General features: G+C 36.4%; 1 protein-coding gene across 1 annotated transcript; it reads right to left on the bottom strand.

Moving 5' to 3' along the window:
- Positions 1-445: 445 nt before the first annotated feature.
- On the bottom strand, positions 446-19,176 carry Cog1 (conserved oligomeric Golgi complex subunit 1). Its single transcript, XM_045748722.2, is given in 23 exon segments — positions 446-813; positions 3,273-3,524; positions 5,021-5,143; positions 5,306-5,465; positions 6,197-6,228; positions 6,230-6,352; positions 6,525-6,716; positions 7,243-7,462; positions 7,707-7,839; positions 8,005-8,112; positions 9,588-9,703; positions 12,445-12,494; positions 12,496-12,567; positions 12,569-12,613; positions 12,897-12,988; positions 14,380-14,495; positions 14,744-14,885; positions 15,670-15,871; positions 17,247-17,360; positions 18,058-18,232; positions 18,707-18,877; positions 19,051-19,124; positions 19,126-19,176. Coding segments are annotated over 23 exon segments (2,904 nt in total). The 3' UTR covers positions 446-672.
- Positions 19,177-21,429: the final 2,253 nt, after the last annotated feature.

Raw genomic sequence — 21,429 nt, 5'->3', positions numbered from 1 at the left:
CACTGAGACCCAAGTGACCAAGATTATGCTTGACTATTTTTTCTTGAAGTGAAAGTGATAAATCAATATATAATAGAAAGGCAACAGGCAAAGCTAAAATACAGTATGGAAGTGTTACAGGCAGAATCTTGAGATGAAAAAGCTTGTGGAAAGCTGTCTGCTCATGAAAAAGCCAGAGATTTTCACATTACTGAAAATTTCTGAGCATTGTATACTAGTGGATGGCTCAGGAGCTTCAACAATATTCTTAATTTTTTTAAGTGGATCAGAGCTTTTCATACTGGTGAGTAAAAGAAAGATAATTGTAAACAAAATTTCCTTAGTTTTCCAGAATGGCGAACCACTGTTCCGGACACAACAGATAATTCAGTCCAGGCTTCGGTCCAGAAAACATGTGACTATTATAGTCATGTAATTTACATTTATATATTATTAAAAAATCATGCATTTTTACTGTCACTGACAATTTATTATACACAAGTGTCAATACAGTACAGTATATACTGTATGTATGTATATATGTACATTAAATTACAGTGAAAAGAAATTGAATTGCAGGAAATATGTTTTCAAGATCTTACTTGCCTTTCTTGTCCCATCCTGCATAAACTTCCAGATTTTGGATGAATATCTGTAAAATAAAATATCCTCAAACTGGTTTGGTAGGCACAGTTATGTAGATGAAGATGAAGATGAGCCAAACCAAGATGAGCTCATTGCCGAGAAGAGTGAGGCAGCACTACGGGAAGCTGAGAGTGCTGCTGATGACGTCTCTCTTCGTGATGTCAATGGGCTACTCTGAGCATGTGAGGTCTAACAAGGAAAAGAGTATAATAAGTATTATCAGTGGTGTAGGAGACAATCACTTTCTCTAATTTCATATTGCTAAATTTTGCTTAATAAAAATGAGCTTTCATGAGCTTATGAAATTGTGCAAATAATTTGAGTGAGCTTCTTAGTTTATTGGGATGTACAGTATAACAATGTAAGGTAAATAAATTTCAACAAGCAATGAAGCTTTATATGACTAACTTGTTAATTGAGAATGAACATGCAAATAATGAATGGTTATCACAATATTCTGATAGTTCAGTACTATATTAATAATTATCGAACAATGTAAAACAAAAAACTGGTCATCAACAAGATAATTTTTTTAAATAATCAATTATCAATGGTACAAAATGAACTGCATAAGGAAAAAATTGTTTTAATATCCTTCAACAACAACAAAAAAAACTTCTTAAAGAAAATATCCACTACTACAAGCAACATTTTTCCTCTGTAAACATGACATTGATAAAACACCTGCAATATAAATATGTTAGTAAAAGATTCCTTTAATGGTAATTATTTTAAACATTATGACTGATCTAATCAATGTTAACCTTACCAAAAATGTAACTACAAACAAAAGATGCAATGAGAAGACTGGTGGAAAAGCCAACACAAATATTAAACAAACATGAGATAATGCTGATTAATGGAAAACAAATTACAAGCAGGTGGTGAGAGCCTTTTAAGTCTATTGGTGGAACTAATGAAAGAAGTACAAATTAAAAGAACTAATTGGTTTTGCTGGTGTGGGTAGAGTGCAAGACAGAAGAGCCAAAGACAAATTGTATTTGTGTTGAACTATACTGTATACAAGAATTTATGAGCAGCACCTGTGTACCTGGTCTTAAGAAGTGCTGCCGTGGATGACTTGTGAAATGTGGTGGTGCTTGTCTATATGTGATACTATATACTGTAGTGTAACTCATATAATGAATACACTAGGTCCTACCTAACTCTGGTCTGTATCATCACACTCTGATGCATGTTTACATTTACAACTACTTATTACCTGCTATTCAGATCAACTACCTATTGTGATGCAGAACTGGGCTGGCTCAATGGGGCACCACATACCATATATCTATCCTTAAAGTATCACAAAAGGCATTAATTTATTATGTAGTTCATTCCCACAAAGCTCCTTGTATCATGGCAAACTGTATGTGTGCGTGTATGTGTGAAAGACAATTAATTAAAAGCCATTTCAGCATTCTTAATTTCATGCCACAAGCAAAATGATAATATACTCAAGTTTACTTCTCTTTGGAGACAACATACATGTGCTGGAACACTGATATAAATGAGTGCCCTTATTTACAGATACTGACAAAGAAAGATACAGAAAAGTCAATAAACCTGTTTCACTTTAAAGATATATTATAGATATCTCAAGTAAAAATAAGACTCAGAGTCAATATGAAAAGCACCTTTCTGAGTGTCCTGCTTGGTTGCTTCCTAATGCAAACATTTACCTCAGACAAGAAGACACTGTAGCAATCTTTTCAATATGTCTGCAGAGTCATTAAAAAGGCTTGGGAGGAATCTCGAAAAAGCTCAAGTCCAGCCCAGAATGACCAAATCACCCAGATCATTCACACTCAAAAGCCCTAATTAATCTTCCTTTTTTATCACAAGTGACCTCAAAGTAAGGGTTCACTAATTGCAATTACACCTGCCATGTTAACCAGTCACCCATCACCAGGTGACAGCACTGCAACTACAAGTACGTTTATTGAGACAATAAAATACATCTCAAAGGAATAGCGTAGCATAGGCTATTTCTACCCTCCCATACTGCACCTTACTTAACAGTGACTATGGCAAAGTGAGGTCTAACTACTTTATTTAACCCTCCTGACATTTGAATGTTTTGTCATATCTGGCCTCAAGTTGTGGATGGTGGTAGCCTCCATAACCACTTTCAGAGCATTTCATTAATGAAAGTTTACAAACCCAAACATCCTGTCAGACACCCTGGCATATCATGAAATTCACCCAAGACATGTGATGATCATTTTTGAGCTCTCACACAAGTTACATTCCTAAGGCTAGCATCAGTATCATACAGCAATGAATGCAAGAAAATAATAAAAATAAAAATACATGTAAATGCAATTATCTGTGATGTAGAATGGTAGAATATTTGAGTATTTATAAATGAACCTCTTGCAGTCATTCTGGGTTGGACAGCTTTTCTCCCTAGCCTCTTTAATGACCCTGCAAGGATGTCTGAGAAGATACCCATGACTTCGGAGGTGGTGTTCTTTAAGATTGAACATGAACCCAATCTATGATATAGTGGATACCTTATCTTAGGCACAACTAAGCATTATAGCTCAGTAAAAACGTGTAAGGCATGCTAGATTTCCTATGCAGTACAGCATATAAACAAAACTTTCATACTGTATAAATATAGAAATAAAATTTAGTCTTACTTTCAAAGAGCCTTGTTTTGATGGAGTTGCATCACCAATGTTCTCAGCCAGTGATAAAGATGGGCTAGAGATGGAGGTCGGAATAGAAGGTCTTGAGGAAGGAATAGGAAGTGGTACATTGGAAAATCTCGGAATTTCTACAGGCAAGACAATTGGAAGGGCATTGTTGCTTGATCCACCGGATGTTGATGATGCTGGAAGGCGACCTGGTGTAATCTGGCGATCCCGTGACAACACTGCTCCCAGAACCACCTGCACACCACAGTTGTGTTTGTTTGTAACTGAATACTTGAATACCATAACTATATATTTGTTTGTAACTATAACCACTTGAATACCATAAGCTCATTTCCTCTACATGTAAGCCTATGTTATGTAATTTTTGTTTACAAATGTTATTCATCACTTACATGCAGAGGTTTAATTAGGAAATTGCTGACAGCAAACGATGAGCCATCTAACCTTTATTTTATCACTTAACAAATCTATTAAAAGTGGTTACCTAAAAAGTCCCAACAAAAAATTACTTTTACAAAACCCCCTCTTTTTATTCCACTATTTAACTATAAAAAAGTATAGTAAAGAAAATGCTGATAAGTATTTGTAAATTGATGTTGAACAAATTAAAAATAAACACTGCTATTTATACTATTTAGAAGTAATGAAAACATCATTTTGGATAATATCCAGACTAAATACAAATTAAATTTTAACATAAAAAGAATGTTTCCATTTTCAAGATTTTATTTGTGCTGAAAGTTTATACAGGATGTATAAAAAAATGTAAAATGCTGTATCACATCCTCATAAGGATTTGTTAATACTGTACATGAAACTTCTCAAATTTTTTGCTTCTTTTTCCTTGTGGTTACTTACACATCATTAAACAATGAGTTTTCTAGATTATTCTTGCCTTAACACAAATAAATTGCAGTACAGGTATATCCAAAATGAATTTAATGTAATATTTACTTTTATATGATCTACAAAAACTAATTTTATCATTTGATCTAATTTATATACCCAATAACCTGATCTGCATCTTGATTGACTAAACAGTAATGAATGTCATCTGATTGTCGCTTTAAAGGTGACAATTTTCAAGCAGGCAAGTTGGAATGTGTTAATACTCAAATTGTATGATGGTTGGGACATAACCAATCACAGGCGAGTAGGCCTCTGATGTCATTCCACACAGAGTCGGCACTTGAGATTTCGTAGCTCAGAAAATTTATTTTGAATCCCACCGCTGCCACCAGTATTCGTTACCTTCTTTGGATGTATGGCCGTTGCTGGATTGTAGAGAATACACAGTGGATCACTTCAGTGGATCAGTAGTTTATTGAGTAAGGTAACCAGGTATATATATGTGGCCTGCCGAGGTCCTACCTAACTCTGGTCTCATGAGATACTGCAGCCTGCTTGGAGGGCGGCAAGTGCCGGCTCTGTGTGGAATGACGTCAGAGGCCTACTTGCCTGTGATTGGTTATGTCCCAACCGTCATACAATTTGAGTATTAACAAACGTACAGCATCTATACTAAAATGAGAACAACCTTTAGACCTTAACTTTGCAACAAATAACAGCCTAATATACACTTTAATAAGCACTGCACAATAAGTCTGAATCTAATGCAAACTGAAATTGAGCATTAAACAAATTTATACAAGTCTAATATTAATTTAAATATGCTCTTGAAAACTTAATCAAAGTCTAATACAAAGTAAAATAAGCATCACACAACTAACCTGTGATCTATGTGCAGACAGCTTCACTCTGGTGGAAACATGAGGTGCAAACACATCAAGATCAAATGGATCAACTTTCTTCTCAAGTTCCTGAACCATGGCAGTCAGATGAGCTCCCACTTCCTGTTGGTGAATATTAACATTTGCTATCCTTATTTATAAGAAAAAAAAGGACACCCAAACATTTACTTGAATTTACTTGACAACCTTTGTCCATAGTGAACTTGCAATACCCAATTTATACTATTTATACTTGCAACATATACTTGCAACATAATTCCTTACCTTATTATCACGTGGCAGAAGAATAATCTGAACAAATCTCAAATCAAAGATGAGCTGTAGTGCCAAAGTTTGATTTATCTGTTCCTGGTCAAGGAGTGAGCTTTCATAAGCAGAGGTTACAGCTTCACAAGCACTTGAGGCTAATTCACTCTGAGCATTTCTGAAAAAATGTACAAAATTTTACCTCAAATTTAAAATTTCATGCATTTCACTTTAAAATTCATATAAAGTTTGAGAAATAAAAATTATTATACAAACAAAACACAAATACAGTATATCGTATCAGTGATGTAAGACCTAATGAAAAGTATTCTTATCTTCAGATAGTTTAGAAATAAGACAAAATCCTCTATTTCTTCAGAGTTAATAAAAAGGTAAAGAAGTGTTCATAACTTGGACATTAATAGCAGTACACTTGATCAAAACAGTTTATAAAAATGTGTCTGACTCAATATACTGTATACTGCTTTTGCACATACTGTACATATATATACACTACAGTATAAATTTGTCTTATCCTGTTTTCCAAGTTTCATGGGGTAGGCAAGGCTCATTTTTGTGTCATGTAAACAAACAAAACTTGTTACATGATAATGTAACCTGGAAGTCAGTCAGAAAAACTGCCATGTACATAAATATATGAGCTATACAGTTACAGATGGGTAGGACAAAAGCAATACCCTCCAGCTAGGGGTGGTAATGAACACTGGCACTGCTTTTGCAGTTAATAAGGTGCACATCATGCTTCGATTAGCCTAGCTAAGCACCACTGGTAGTAAATGGATGGATGCTGACATTGATACAGCCTTTTTCATGGCTAGAGTGACCTAAACATCCACTAAGGGCCCTCCTTATATTCCCTATAGGGTATATCCATGCCTCAAAAATTACCTGGTAATTGTATGAGCTCCCACAGAGTTGACCTGACGAACAAAGACGGGCAAGAGCCTGCGTGAGGGCTGGGGTTGGATGGGCAGGCACATGGATGGAAGATTTCACAACATTGCCACCTTCACCTTCCTCTTCAATTTGTACCATCTCCCATGACTTTTACAAAAATAAATTCTGTATTAGCTATTTTATCATAATATTTCCTATAATTATTTTATCACAATATTTTGCACAGAACAAATTACTGTAATCATATTAACTTTCTTATATGACATTGTGTAAAACTATTCAAACTGACTCCAGTTCAGCTCATGAAAATAGAATGTACCGGAAAAGCTTTGATGGAAGCGGCTACTCCTCCTGATGAAAGTTCTGATGTGAGGTACATCTTTAACTCCGTGTAAAGAGTAGATGTTAGTGATTTAAGGAAACGGCCAAACAGACGGCCACCGGTCTCTTGAAGTTCTAAACGAACCTTCATCCAAGATTCGGACTCTATTTTTGATCCCAATGAAACACGCTACAAACAGAAAATTTCTACATTAATAACACATTCTTGATCATCAATATTTATGTTGCAAAAAGAATATACCATGCCCCCAAACTCAACTATCATCTCTAACCTTGTATAATTATGGATGCATAATGACAACAAATATAGAAATGATAGTGAATCTAAACAAGGCAAGAGCAAAAATGTGATTAACAAATACATATAAAACTGAGTAATGGAAAACAGAGGGGGAAGAGACCTTAGATAAAAGAATGTGGAAAAATGTTCAGAGCATTAAATGCAAGTGGTTGGTGCATACACTATGCAAGTGTTTCAATATTAGGCAAAATTTAACTGGTGAATATTTAGTATCAATATTTAACAAGCCTATAATAACAACATTATTATTATTTCTTTGAATAATAACATTATTATTATAGAATTATTATATTATAATTATTATTATAAGTTATTATTATAACGGCCTGTTCCCTATACCCACACTGCTTGTTGAAAGTTTATTATACTAACGAGTTACTCTTCCCAAGCCTACCCTTGCAACATCTGGATTCACCAGATTAGATGCCGAGGCACAAATCTGCATCTGGGTACAAATATTGGGAAGCGCTTGACAGATGCGGCCCACTACTGCAGTAATGGTTAGGGGCACAGCTGGAGCCAGACCAGACACATCATCATCCCAGCCTTCAGTGACTTGGGGTGTTTGAACAGAGACATCACGATGCGCTAGGTCTTCCAGTTCCTTTACAAGCCTGTAACAAAATATATCGGTACGTAAAGAGTTGGGAAATAGGAGGGAGTTAGAAACTATCATCTTTAGAATCTTTCCAACTTGGACCTAAGGAAGAATGCAGAATTCATCTTGTTTTCAGCAAACATTTTCTTCTGGCACAGTACACTATAGTAACTGCCTTCATAAAACTTATTAGTCACTGACTGTAACAAGAATCACATAACTAATTGCTAAGAGTAAAAAAGTTCTTCATTCATACTTACAGAACAAATGTTTCACAACTGGCATCCTGCAGGAAACTGAGCAATGAGCTGTAATCTTCCATGGCACTGTGTTTTTCCCTTTCTCTTGAGCTATTTTTGTCGTTAACACTAAGATAGTCTCCTTTCTCTGATTCTGTTGGCCAAAAGAATTCCAATCAACCTTTTAAAAATACAGTACCTCAAAGTACTGTGCAAAAGCCCTATTGGAATATGTTAATCAATATAACTGCTCAAGCTATTACTGAATTATAGAAGCATAATAAAAATTTCAATTTTCACACAGCTTTAAATACCTTACCATAATTGAAATGTCCAACATCCTGAAGCAAAGCTGTCAACCTCGAGTTGAGTTCTCGACACACAGTTTGTAATCGACTTGTGTAGCCTCGTGTTTTGTAGTACAAGCCTATTAGTAAAACATACAGTCATTATATATTTCTCTTAACTAATTTAACATGTTCTACACAAACTAAAATTATAAAACAAAAACACCAGCAGTATCAGGGTTCTATTGTTAAAAACTTTATTCTTACATATGTAAATCTGAACACCATTCTTGGGTGTATACAAACATGTGTGTCTGATACCTTGCTCAGTGGTACACACAGTAGGTTCACAACCAAAAGGGCCCGGGTTCGATTCCCACTGTACGACAGACATTTGAGCCCATTTTCTTTCAATTAACTTATATTTGCCTAGCAGTAAATAGGTACCTGAGAATTAGGAATCTGTTGCTGTTTGCATGTGGGCGAGAACAGTCATTGGCCTAGAGGAGACATCGATAAGTCTAGTAGGATTACTGTCCACGACAATGAGAAATCAAACACTGCAATCATATTTAGGACTTTCAAACTTTAGAAATATAACTTGAAATTTTGCATTTAAGAATTTAAAATGTTGTTGTGGCTTTAATCCAAGAAAAGTGTTTGCCATTTGCTTGAGACAAAAACAAATTTGTGAAAATTTGTACAAAAATATCAGACAGTATACACAAATAGAAGGATAGAAAAGAAAACATTAAGTCATGAAATATAATAAATTAAAGACTGTTGGTGGAACACAATTTGGTTGGCTTGCTGGGCTAAATGTATACATGGAAGTACTGTAGTGTGGATATAAAATAATTGTATTATCCATATCTATTGTACAGTACACATTACACACAGCAACCACTGATAACACCCACTAATCCAGATCATATGGGGCCCACCCCTCGAGTTAGCAGAACATCCGGATTAGTTAGGAATTCTTACTGGGACAGTCCAAAAATGAAAGTATTTACAAATTTTTGTTTGTACCACAACCAACATAATTTGTATTTCCACACACAATAAACATAAATTTACATAGTTAGAGCAGATTGGCATGGTCAGTTTTGACTGCCAGCTAATAAAACTTCTGGTGTACATAGATCTCCTGATGTCATTCAGTAATCTGGCAATCTGGCCAAAACTCTCAGTAACCCGGATTTCTGTTCAAGTTTGGTGAAGTTTTGCAGCCTACACTCGGACTCGATTTTGTCCCGATTACCCAATGATCTGGGCTAACGGGGTCCAAATTAGCGAGCTCTTACAAAACTCAGGAAATGTTAGCTGAAATTAGGTATGAAAAGGATTTCTTTGACAACCTATACAGTATTTGGAAGAATTATTTATTTAAACTTAAAAAATTAATTTTAATAGTGTTGTGTAGTACTATTGTCAACTTTTTTAATGCCATATTTATTTTTCTCACATACCCAAATTTTTTTTAAACATTTCCTATCTTGCTTCAAAGACTTGCTCCTATATGTGAAGTGTGGCACCTAAATTGTGGAGGGTAAATTTTGCTTCTTCCCTCTAAGTTGAGCCACAAAGAATGGAGGTAAACCTTGTCACTTACCTCCTGACTGAGATACAGAGCGTGCAGCAGCTGAGGTCCATCCCACTTGCTCGGGCAAATCCCCAGCTGACTCGCTCCACACAAAGTTACTAATGTCACCTTCTTCTAGGCATATTCTGAAATGTTATCAAACGGTATAAAAAATGGTTTTCCAATTGGGTCTCAGCACAGAGTTTATACTTTCAATGTGTGCAAAAAAGGGATAAATGCAACCTGAGCTCATTTAATGGACTACAATTTAGACAGTCAATCACTGGGTCAAAATATAGGTACTTTAGTAACATTAAAAACACAGTAAAACTAATACTTAAGACTAATGAGCAATGGCCTCGAGAGGTTGGGTGGGTTGCTCGAGTTTAAACACGTAAACATACTGTACTTCAATATTTGATGTTAGTCAAATCTCTGTGCTGATGCCTCCCTACTACATACCTGACAACAAATATTTATCAGAACAGCTTGAGTATTAACCCTCAGAGTGTAGTTATCATTACAGGTTAATTCACAGGTACTGTGATGTGGTTATCATACCTGGATTTAAACTATTATTGTCTGGGTTTTATACCAATGATGCTAATATGGATATAATAGCTCTATATGGATGTGGTGGAGTTTATCTTGGCATAAATTCATTCATTCGTTCATTCATTGATACATATACAGTATATATATTTATTCACTTAAACATATACGCATACATTCATTGATACATACATAATGAATGAAAGAAATGTACGTGTCAAGGAATAAATGAATGTATGTGTATGTATGTATGTATATCAATAAGAACATAAGAACTAAGGAAAGTGAAGAAGGCCTATTGTCCCATACATGACAGCTCCTATTTATGTAGACCCAAACTCATCATATATGGGCCTATTCGCTCATATGAGGAGACAGCTGTATAAATAGGAGCTGCCTCATATGGGTCAACAAGCCTTCTGCAGTCAGCTTAGTTCTTATATCAATATTAATACTGTACTGTACTGTACATACATACATATATAAATATTTATCCATAATGCATGCATGCATATACTGTATACATACATACATAGCTGTTCCTATCCAAATATACAGTACATACATTCACTCATTCATACATTTATTTTAGGCCTAACTAAATTATCCTTATACTGTACATAGTTAGTAATGTACTCAATCCATGTTCTTGTAAATTACATGCGTTATCCCGTCCCCAGTTAGCTAACTATTCTAGAGCACTCCCAGAGTTCCTAAGGCAACCTCACTCGTTCAACACCTTGTAACCTAGGTATTTGACTACCTAGGTGCTAAGACTACAAGGCGCCGTAACTGGATCAGCTACCCGAAACTCTAGAGAGAACTCTAGAATACAGAATCATTGCCACAAACGTATAAGAGAAAACGAGAGGAAAGAAATGAATAGTGAAGTAATTAGTGAGGGTTTGGGGTGAGAGGTAGGGAGGTGGGAGGAGCGAGGAGGGTCATTAGTTGAAAGTGAAAGTTCAGAGAGGGGTGGAGGGAGAGGAGTAGATAGGTAGAAGGAGAAGAGTAGATAGTAGAAGTAGAAGAGTAGATAGTAGAAGACGAAATGCTGCCACCATCCATTCATGATCATTACATACAAGACAAGGAATGGAACTTGCCTGTATCAAAATATTCTCAAAAGATGTTATTACCATGAGTTCATTATTAGTATGTTCCCTCTGTACCATGTATCAACTCCAAACATGTACTCGTTCATATCATGAACCCAGTAACCACAGAGGCTTTCTCAAATCCTCAACTCAAAGCTCTAGGGAACAAAGTTAAACACAATTTAAATAATAAATTCATAATTATATTTCACATGAAGTATCATAATTTAGCAATTCAATTAAAATGTTCCAGTTTAATATGCAAAGTGAGTCATCATCCAAGAATTCGAGAACCCTACAACTTGACTGCCCCTGATCATCACACAACATATGTAAACACGACCAAGTCACCTTAATGTTCACTCACCGAGGACTGAGTCTAAGTTGAATAGAGAGGGGGGGGGGGGGGTTTGTAGTTGACGGAGACTCCCGCCCTGCCGGCCGACAGCCTCCCGTCTGCTCTGCTCTCCTGACTGCCGTTCTGTCTGTTCTGTCTGCTAATCCTTTATGCTCGATAGTTCTCCGAGTATTTATTGGGGAACCTAGTAGCTAACTCCGCCCACAAATAGATAGCCTCCGGCACTACCAAGCCACTCCTTAAACGTCGGCATGTTTGAAGGCTACCCGGCTCCAATTATACGCTTAGCGGAAGCAAGGTGAAATTATCATGATCTGACCTCAGGTCACTTGGGGTCATTAACGGTTAGAGGTGTGAGATCTCAGGCAGACAACTGGCGCCTCTCCGATCCTTGTCTGTGACTCATGTACTCTATGTATGTATTAACCTAAACCAAACACTTTTACAGTGTTACATGCCCATGAATCTACTTTTAACACAAATACTATAGTGAATGAACAAAAAAGTGAAGTAGTAGTCATAGAAACATCCAAGGTCAACACTGAAGTCCTCTGCCACATGCTGCTGTGTCAGCAAGACAGCTGACAGCCAGCTGACCTACCCAGTAAATATGTATTTACATTATTTCAATGTTTCCTTACATTTTACATCAAATAAATAAATCTATAAGGAAATTTTTATTATTTTATTTTTTAAAATTTTTGCACGTGGGTGGACATGGGTGAATATCCATAGCCGCACTTTAGATATTAAATACAGTACAGTTATAATTCTATTTATAACAGTACATACTGTACTGGATAGACAAGAACTTTCAGACATTATCAACTATAAAAACCTTAATTTACTTGAATAAATACAAAATACACGATATACCCACTTGGGATCAGATGCAATATCTTTTATCAGCCTAGACACCTTCTGAACAATTCGCCTCCTTGGATGCTGTCAGCTGGGATGCGACAACTTGTCGGGCCCTTTCTGCCACCTGGCCTTGAACAACCTGAGTCCCATGGGTCAAACTGTGCCCCATATAGAACATCAGTGATCTGAAATTGTTTATTTTATATTGAGCACTGAATACATAATACAAAAAGTATATTTCATAAATACTGTACATACTTTAATGCAAAATATGAAAAAAATCAACTGGTACAGGTATCGCTTAAGATAACATCTTAGTCAACAAGTTAAAATTTGGCATCACACATTCAATATCGAGATGGCATTCCAGGAAAATGTAGTCAGATTTGGTCCAAATGAAAGTTAGCATGAATGAAATCCTGAAAGATATCAGTATAACTACATAATATCAAGACAGTTCTTTCTCACCTTGTCCCATTGTTCTCTCTCTAATCTGGCTTGACAGATCTCCCACACACTGGACCTGATCAGTGCCAGTGCCTTGATACTTGTGGTAAATGCTGAAAATAATGTAATAATAATAATAATAATAATACCTAATTCATCAGGTAATTTTTACATTAATTAATAATTAATCTGAATAGATTTTTGTAAGTATGCTAAGAATACATGTACTGTACTGTATTGAGAACAAAAATATATAAATAGAAGGTAAGCAGAGAGCTGATGTAAATTAAAGTAACAATCAATTGATGTTCATTAAATGTTAACTTTTGCACAACCAACAAATAGTTTGTATACAAGTTTAAAAGTACAGCAACAAGATTCATATCAGCAAGGCTAAAATTACAAGTCATGTGGGATTGAGTATATATGATATGTACTGTTCTGAGCAACACAGTACCATTTAACTGTCACTTAACACTTTCGCTCACCCCGCGCGCCACCCCTCGACAGGGCGATATGGGCCCCAGAGTGTCACGGAAGCGCGCGTTAATTCCGAAAAGTGTATACTCTCTTCAACTTTGTCACCTCAATTCTCCTTCTACGAGATTAAATTTGGTATCATTGTGTTCGCAATAAAATTCTCTACAGCACTAAATGCATATAAACTCCAAAAGCCCGGCTAATTACCCGCAGCAAACAGAGAAAGTGCGAACGAGTTACCCGGGAGCGCGCAAACGGGATAAAATGTTTTCACTATTTTCACTCTGGTCACCTCAATTTTTGTCCTAGGTCTTTCATTTTGGTCTCAATGGGTTCGTAATAAAATTCTCTAGAGGAACATTAGCATATAAAAAAAAAAACCTGGTCACGCTCCAACCGCCGACGAGTTGAAGACGGGCCACGTGTTAGCCGTGAGTGAGTGCTCAGAGGCCTTCCTGCTACACTCCCAATTCCTACCCTTTTCAAGCCTTTCTTTCGCAATTTTCTTCCTGGAAGGGCCTTGTTCATGATTACTATCCATCGTGGAGTAAGCGTAGATAGTTTCTAAAGCCGCAGTAAGAAATATAGCCACGGAAAATAGCCGAAATGTTCACACGTTTGAGATGCGAGGGGAAGCGACATTGGTCACAACAGTGGAGCAAAGACAATGGGCCCACGGCGTGTGCCAAGCAGCCTGAGGGCGACGAGGCTCAACAAAGAAAATGGGAAGACATCGGCGCACATTTTAAAACCAGTCCCCAAAAAATCGGATAAAAACCTGATTTTTGGCGAATTTTTAAAGTGGATGACGCAATGCTGCGTCATCCCCGGCATTACCGCCAGTAAACGGATGACGCAATGCTGCGTCATCCCCGAGCGAAAGTGTTAAGGTAAGACACTGTTGGGTGGCACATGATTTTATTTTCAACATTTTTATTGACCATTTTTCACTTGTTATAAATTGATGTCAGCTTATCCAAATAATGTGTATAAACCAATCTATTATGCATATATTTAAACTTACAAAGCAATGTTGCTAAAGTTTTTGAGGCTTCATATAGCACCTTGTTCAACCAGCTGGTGACCTGCCGTTTAACAAACTCGTTCCCAAGAGGTTTTGTGTTGCCGTGGATTGTGGGTCTGAAAGCAGAAGTCATAATGCTTACCCTGTTTACACACACTCCAAGAGCAGCTAATATTGAAATTATTCAAAAAATAAAATAATAGTCACGTTTAATGCAATTAAAATACCTTTCATTTAGTAGCTACAAGTAAATTATTTATTCCAGGTGTGGACAAGTGAATGTATATACTGTACAGTACTTTATATATATACACACACAAATTAATAAATATTATTATAAGGATAATAAACCAATAATCATTACCTAAAGTGTCTGGTGGATTGTGGAAGGTATGACAAAGTGAGTGAGGATTCTTGCAAGAGGGAGATGGGGGAGCCTCCATCACCCTCCCCCTGGACTACTTCCTTCAACCGCTTCTCAAGCAGACTCTTCCCATCTTCTCCTTCTGTTGCATACACATACACACACATACAATTCACTGTAAATGATAATCTAACACACATAGTAAGCAATGTAAACTGAATGAACATAGGAAAACGAAGACAAGATAATGATAAAAATTTCTAAGGAGAACTGACAAAACACAAATGAACATTGCTCAAAGTATGGAACAGCAGAACTGACACAATGAGTCATGGAGATTTCAGAAACAAGCTCTTCAGCATTAGTTATAAACAAGTGAACTGGATTGAAAGAGGAAATGATTGAAGTTAACTCCAGAAAAGTTTCAACTGTAAATATGACCAAAACAAGTGAACAGTCATAGTATTAAATTACTATTGAGAGGTGACACTCAGGAGCTGATGCTTGACCCTGTAAGCACATCAAGTATAAACACTTCACTCTTCTCTGTATCTTGGTAGTAACATTAAGAAAACAGTGTGTAACAGTGCAATTTTATGAAATTCAATATTATATATAGTTACTCAAAATTATTTTGAGTGATACACATTCAATACATCTACAGTATAAGCAAATAACTCAACCCACATATACATATATACTGTAGAGGGAAAGGGAAAGTGAAGGACATTTTGGCCATCCTAGACACTGATCAAGTCGAAACTCGACTTGATAAGGGTCCAGGACTCGCTGAACTGCTGTCACTTCCTTTGTATTTCATATGTATCTGGATCATTTGTTTCCAGCTGCATTAACATAGCTTATTCTCAGCATCTATAGGGAATCTGTACTTACCCTCAATATATCTATACCTCTTCTGTACGTACCCACAAATACAGCATGAACAATATTCAGGGAAGCTATAAATAAGGTGGTAAATTGAGTAATTTGGGATTTAGCAGTGGCTGATGGTCTGGGTGCTAGTGCCGCCATAAGTGCAGCGTGCCGTAGGTGGAGGACCCGGGAGAGCGCCTCAGCAGAGCTACAGCTTTCAACGAGCATGACTGACACCACTGCATCTAATACAGCCTGTAAAGTAAGTTATATTTGAAGAATAATGTATACTATCATTTCAATTTATTGCAACTTTAATTACTGACCAGACATCTCACTAAAGGATATATGTGTGGTCAAATAAAAGTATTTTACCAGTCACATAAATCCCCATATAAATGATCTTTCTGGGGAAAACCCCTCATGACACTCTGAAGCTACTATGCTGATATAGTAACTTCAGGGAGGCTCCAGGGCTCACCCAGAAATTGACGCTTCATTACATTCAATGCTGGTTTTTTATTAGGCTTAATGTACTAAAGTATATACTGTAAATATATAGACATATACATAAATAAATAAATTCACTTCAGACTTCAATAAAATGTGAAGAACGAGTTAATAAAGTATACATCATTATGGTTGTCATATACTATACAGTGAAACCTCGACTCAGCGAATATCCAGTTGGAACAAACACTTTCCATGTCATATTTACTCACTTGATTTGACAAACAAGAGTTCACTGAAGTGGGGCATGTGTGGATTTGCTTAGGATGTCGGGACCGAGTTTACAGATGGAGGCAACACTTCAAGAAATGATAAGGGGCCTTGGAAAAGCCACTGAGCATATTTAAAACCAAATTCTATGGTTCATATTAATTTTGAGATTCCCCAGTTTTTGATCACAAATATGGATCTTTCTTTTTTCCTTTGAAAATGTGGTTTCAAGACTTGGGCATGGGAAATATGCCAGATGTAGTTATATCTCTTTACAGACAGGTTCTCTTGGTAGTTCTCCTTCATATAACAGGTTGAAATTAAAATTTTGCTCAGTGAAACAGCCAGTGAAACAACATTAGAATGTGGGGAAATATTAGGCTATGAATGGTAACTCTCTTAACGTAGCTCCGATCATGTTTTAGATGATTTTTTAGATGGACTCCACATTACAAGAAAAAGTTGGAGCCTTGGCAAAGCTATTGAGAATATTCTCGTATGGGTCAATAGGCTTTCTGCAGTTACCTTTGTTCTTATGTTCTTATGTATGCTCTTATGTTCTTATTCAAAACCAAAGTCTATGGTTTCTTTTCATTATGAGTTGGGAAGGTTTTTGTTCACTCAGGTATGGTCCTGCTACCTTTTGAAAATGTTTTGAGGCTGGGGATGTGATAAATAAGCTAGATATGGTAAAAAAAAATTTGCAGACATGTTCATTTGGTAGTTGTATATTATAGGTTGAAATTTAAATTTTGCTACGTGAAATCAGCCAATACTGTTGGAATTGCATCCTGGAGGCATCTCCAGTTGCAACGAATCCCTCACTGTATTGAATTGAGTTTGTTTCCATAAAGTTTGTTGAATCGAGGTTGTACTGTAACTGTCCTTTGTCAGAAATTTTACAACTTACTTGAACATTATCAGCCTCAGAGCTAATAAGATTTGAACAGCCACGAACAATTGTGCTCCGGAATTGTGTAATGCTAGCCCACTGACGTTCAATAACTGGAAACCAGGTAAAGACCTAAAAAAAAAAATGGGGCATGTTAAACATTTCTTAATGTGACTGCCTACAATTAACTAATAGAACAACATTTTCTCCAGTTCAAAACCACAATTATGTCCTTAATTTCCTTTATCTATCTTAAAAAAATGAATAATGAAAACAAATGCAAGATTTTTATCATATGAATATGCTTCTGACTGTATTACAATTACTGTATTACAATAAGTCTTCTTTGCGTAATATCATAGGTCATGAAGCTACTTCCAGTTAACTGAAGTATAACAAGAAAAGATAGCAATAAACTTGGTATTCTATTGGTTTATGCAGTCACTCAAACTCCTCTTCTCTCATATATAATATGAATCAACCAGAAAAGCATGTCACAATCGACTTGAGAATGGTCCAGGACGGACCGAAACGTCGTCGTCCCTTCACCTTCTAGTGTGTGGTCTGGTTCCCCAACTAGTATACTATATACCAAAGGTCTCTTACTGATCATCAAATACCCTATTAGTACTTGTAAGCAGACATATCTAGCACTGAAACTACTCATCAAGGTACCACATTAGCACTTGGAAAAGGCTGATATACATGTAAGTACTGCACTGTACACCTAAGAACCCACATTGATACCTCAAAATCTTATCTGCACTGGAAACATGAATTTTGAACTAAAGTCATATATACACTCATATCCTCATTGTTTCTCAAATACCTTATCAGCAGTGGGAGACAACTGCAATGCTGTGTGAGTGTTGTGAGCCAAAAGCAGTAGCTGGGTTGCAGGCAAATATTGCGAGTGTTCTGTGAGATCCCACAATACCTCTGGAACTCTCACCAGCAACTTCACCTGTACTGCTACAGAATAATGTGAGCCAGATGTTGAATACCTGAAAGATTCGTTACCAATAACTAAATTTGTATGTCATAATAAATTCTAACAATCCTCTAGTGCTATATATTCTTCCTATTAGATGAAGGATTTAAGGTGATTATTAATGAATATTTGCAAGATAACCAAGCTGAATTGAAAATTTCTGCATTATGTCCATGTCACCAGAATGACCTGGCAAGGATGCTAAAAAAATTCCCTGCTTGTAATCTCTTTGATCCCTTTTTGTAACTCATCTTCTATGTACAGTATGTACTTTTACCTGAATAAACATTTAATTTTATTTTATTTATATTTGCTGTGTCAGAGAAGAATACTGGTCTGTCCCTGACTGTTTAAGCTTCTTTCCAATGTGGCTAGTAAGAATGCTGGGATATCCCAGAATAAAATTAAATTAAAATTGAATTAAAATGTAAAAATGTAATTATGAAATTTTAACACAGGTCCTCATTACTGGGATAAGAACACATACCTGTCCAGTCCATTATTTTGTTGGCTCTGTGTCTTAAATCCAATAAGACCCCGTTGCTGAAGGCTCTCGCAGAGACCTTCCATAGTCTTGATATTATCACAGATAGCTTCAGCACTATCACGCATTTCAGCAATGGTGTCTGCTGCTTCTATTAAATCCCTGTATCTCTCTCTAAAATAAGAGAAGTATGTTTATCACAATTTTAAGAGTAATTACTAAATTGTACTTACAGAACAGCTTCAAGCATTTCAAATATGAATTAAGCTATAGCTAAAAACATTTATAGCACTTAAAAAAAAAAATAGGTCATAGATCAATAATGGGACAGATGCACACTCACTTACCCCACCATAACTCGCAAATCTTCCTTTTTGCACTCAATATTACCACGCGTATTTCTTAAAATATCTTGCACCTGCAGCCACAGAATGTCGCTCAAACAATAAGGTTACCTCGTCCTCGGTAGCCATGATGGATATATATAGTCTGAAACAAATAATACATATTACATAAAATAATAATATAAACTAATTTAAAAGACAGCCTTAAAGATAAACCAAAATTATATTAAATTTACATATCAGAGACCTTTTAACAATAATTCAGCATTAAATGCAATTAAACACCTATTCTGTGGAGGGGCCCCAGAAACTCCTCAAGCGTAGCTCTGGTACCACCAAGAGTTACCCCCAACACACCAGGTCTCCAAGACCCATTCGTCTCCTACCAGAGCCAGAGTCAGAATCTGACTTACTCTACGAGGCAAGGAGATCATGGAGTCAGACAAACACAACAATGAGAGGAAACCCAAGAGAAATTATTGGTGCAACAAGCAATTGCTTGAAGGAAAATAGGCACAACGTAGGTGTGCCCCACTCATTCCGAGCCACCCATGCTAAACCCCACAACCTCACTGAGAAATGAAGTAAACAGGAAACTATATTTAGAAAAAAGGTAAATACTTGCTACATAATTACTACATAATCATATACAGTCTTCATTATTATAAATACATATATATGTACAAAGCCAACAATTAATAAACCTGGCACTTGTTCATGTCACATCCATGCTAAACCAATTTAAGAAACATTTCAGGATGTTTGGATTTTTTTTTTTTATACTAGGCCTAATTATTAACACACAAAGATTAAGTACCCTCTTGTAATGAAAGAGATGATACCTCAGGAGAAACAGTCTCTTTCAGAGAGGTATATTGTTCTTTCTTGGAATAAATACACAAATTTTCGTGTGTATGACATCGACAGTTTTGCTTTACGATGCATAACAAATACTAATGATTCACATTCCAAACAACTGCATAGCATTTCAGAATGGAATTGTTGCATTGTAATCAAAAAGTAAAATACTGATAATTGATGGTAAAAACCAAAGGAGTATAAAAAAAATCTGAATTCAACATTGTTGCCCTACCGGTGCCTGTGTAAGTCAGATGACGCAGCCACCAGCGACTCTCCTGTCCCTCTTGTATTTAACACGAGGCGAGTGTGACAGGGAAACTGTTAACTTCCTGACGCAGCACGAGCGTCTAGCTATGATAACTGATGCTTCTTGTCTTCATTGTCATCTTTCAGTTACAATAAGATACGTAAAGTAGTCTTGAGTTTCCTTGGAGCGACAGGTGCAGACCCAGACCAAGTCACCATCATCCTCTCACACCGTGTTAACACAGCCTCACATTCAAATCGCCAACAATTACCGTTCCTGTAACTATATCTTATACATATCATACGTAAACAATTATCTAAGCTACCCTAAACTATAATACTCTTCTTGAAAAAAAGCTGGGAACAGGTGAGCATCGCTTCCATGTATGTGGGTGACTTGGATGGTCGTCGCGGTGGCAGGTGACGACGCCTCACAACAACACACCCGCCATGCGGAATCACAATACTATAATAATAATTATTATAATAATAATTCATTGTCGGGGGACAGGAAGCCAGATGACATTCATGCACGTTAGGTTTATATCGAGGTGCCCTTCACAAAGTAGAATTACTGATCCCGCCCAGCATGCAACCCCACAATAAACTGACAAGATTGTTTGATAAAGATTAAGCCAAACAAGAGGTGGCACGGGAATGAATAACCCGTAACAGCTGACAAACTGTTACCTACTTAGTACACCTGAGTACCTACTTATTGCTAAGTGAACAGAAGCATTAGGTGAAAGAAAATGTGCCCAACGTGTTCTGTCCCGTCCGGGATTCAGAGTTTGGTTATGCCTACTAAACTTTAGGTCGTCAGACATCATCTTTATTTCAAAATTCCTTTACATGTTGTTTTCCTACTATGAGGAGATCTGTCTGAATCTTGTTCTCTGTATTTCTTTTAAGTTATGAATTTATTACTGTTAAACATTATGTTGTTTTCCGTTACCCAATCGAAGACTTTATTAATATTGACTTGTAGTTTTCACTGTCTTCTACAGAAGTTGAAAATTAAATTTAAATATGTTTATTAGGTATAAATACAAAAAAAGGATGATGTAGCTCAGGCTATAATAATAATAATAATAATTTATTTGCAAAAAGGTACAATGGGTTGATGAGATCACACAAGATTGGTATTTTTACATTTATACAAAGCTACTGTAGAGAAACTATATGGAGAAAGTATAGAAATAACAGGACACTTGAGAGCAGAGAAGGTTACCAGAGAGCCAGGAATGAATACGTCAGGGTGGGAAGAGAGGCAGA

The sequence above is a fragment of the Procambarus clarkii genome, chromosome 2 (assembly GCF_040958095.1).
Source record: "Procambarus clarkii isolate CNS0578487 chromosome 2, FALCON_Pclarkii_2.0, whole genome shotgun sequence".
NCBI lineage: Eukaryota > Metazoa > Arthropoda > Malacostraca > Decapoda > Cambaridae > Procambarus > Procambarus clarkii.
Note: the sequence above shows the minus strand (reverse complement) of the source record. Positions and strands in the feature narration are given on the sequence as shown.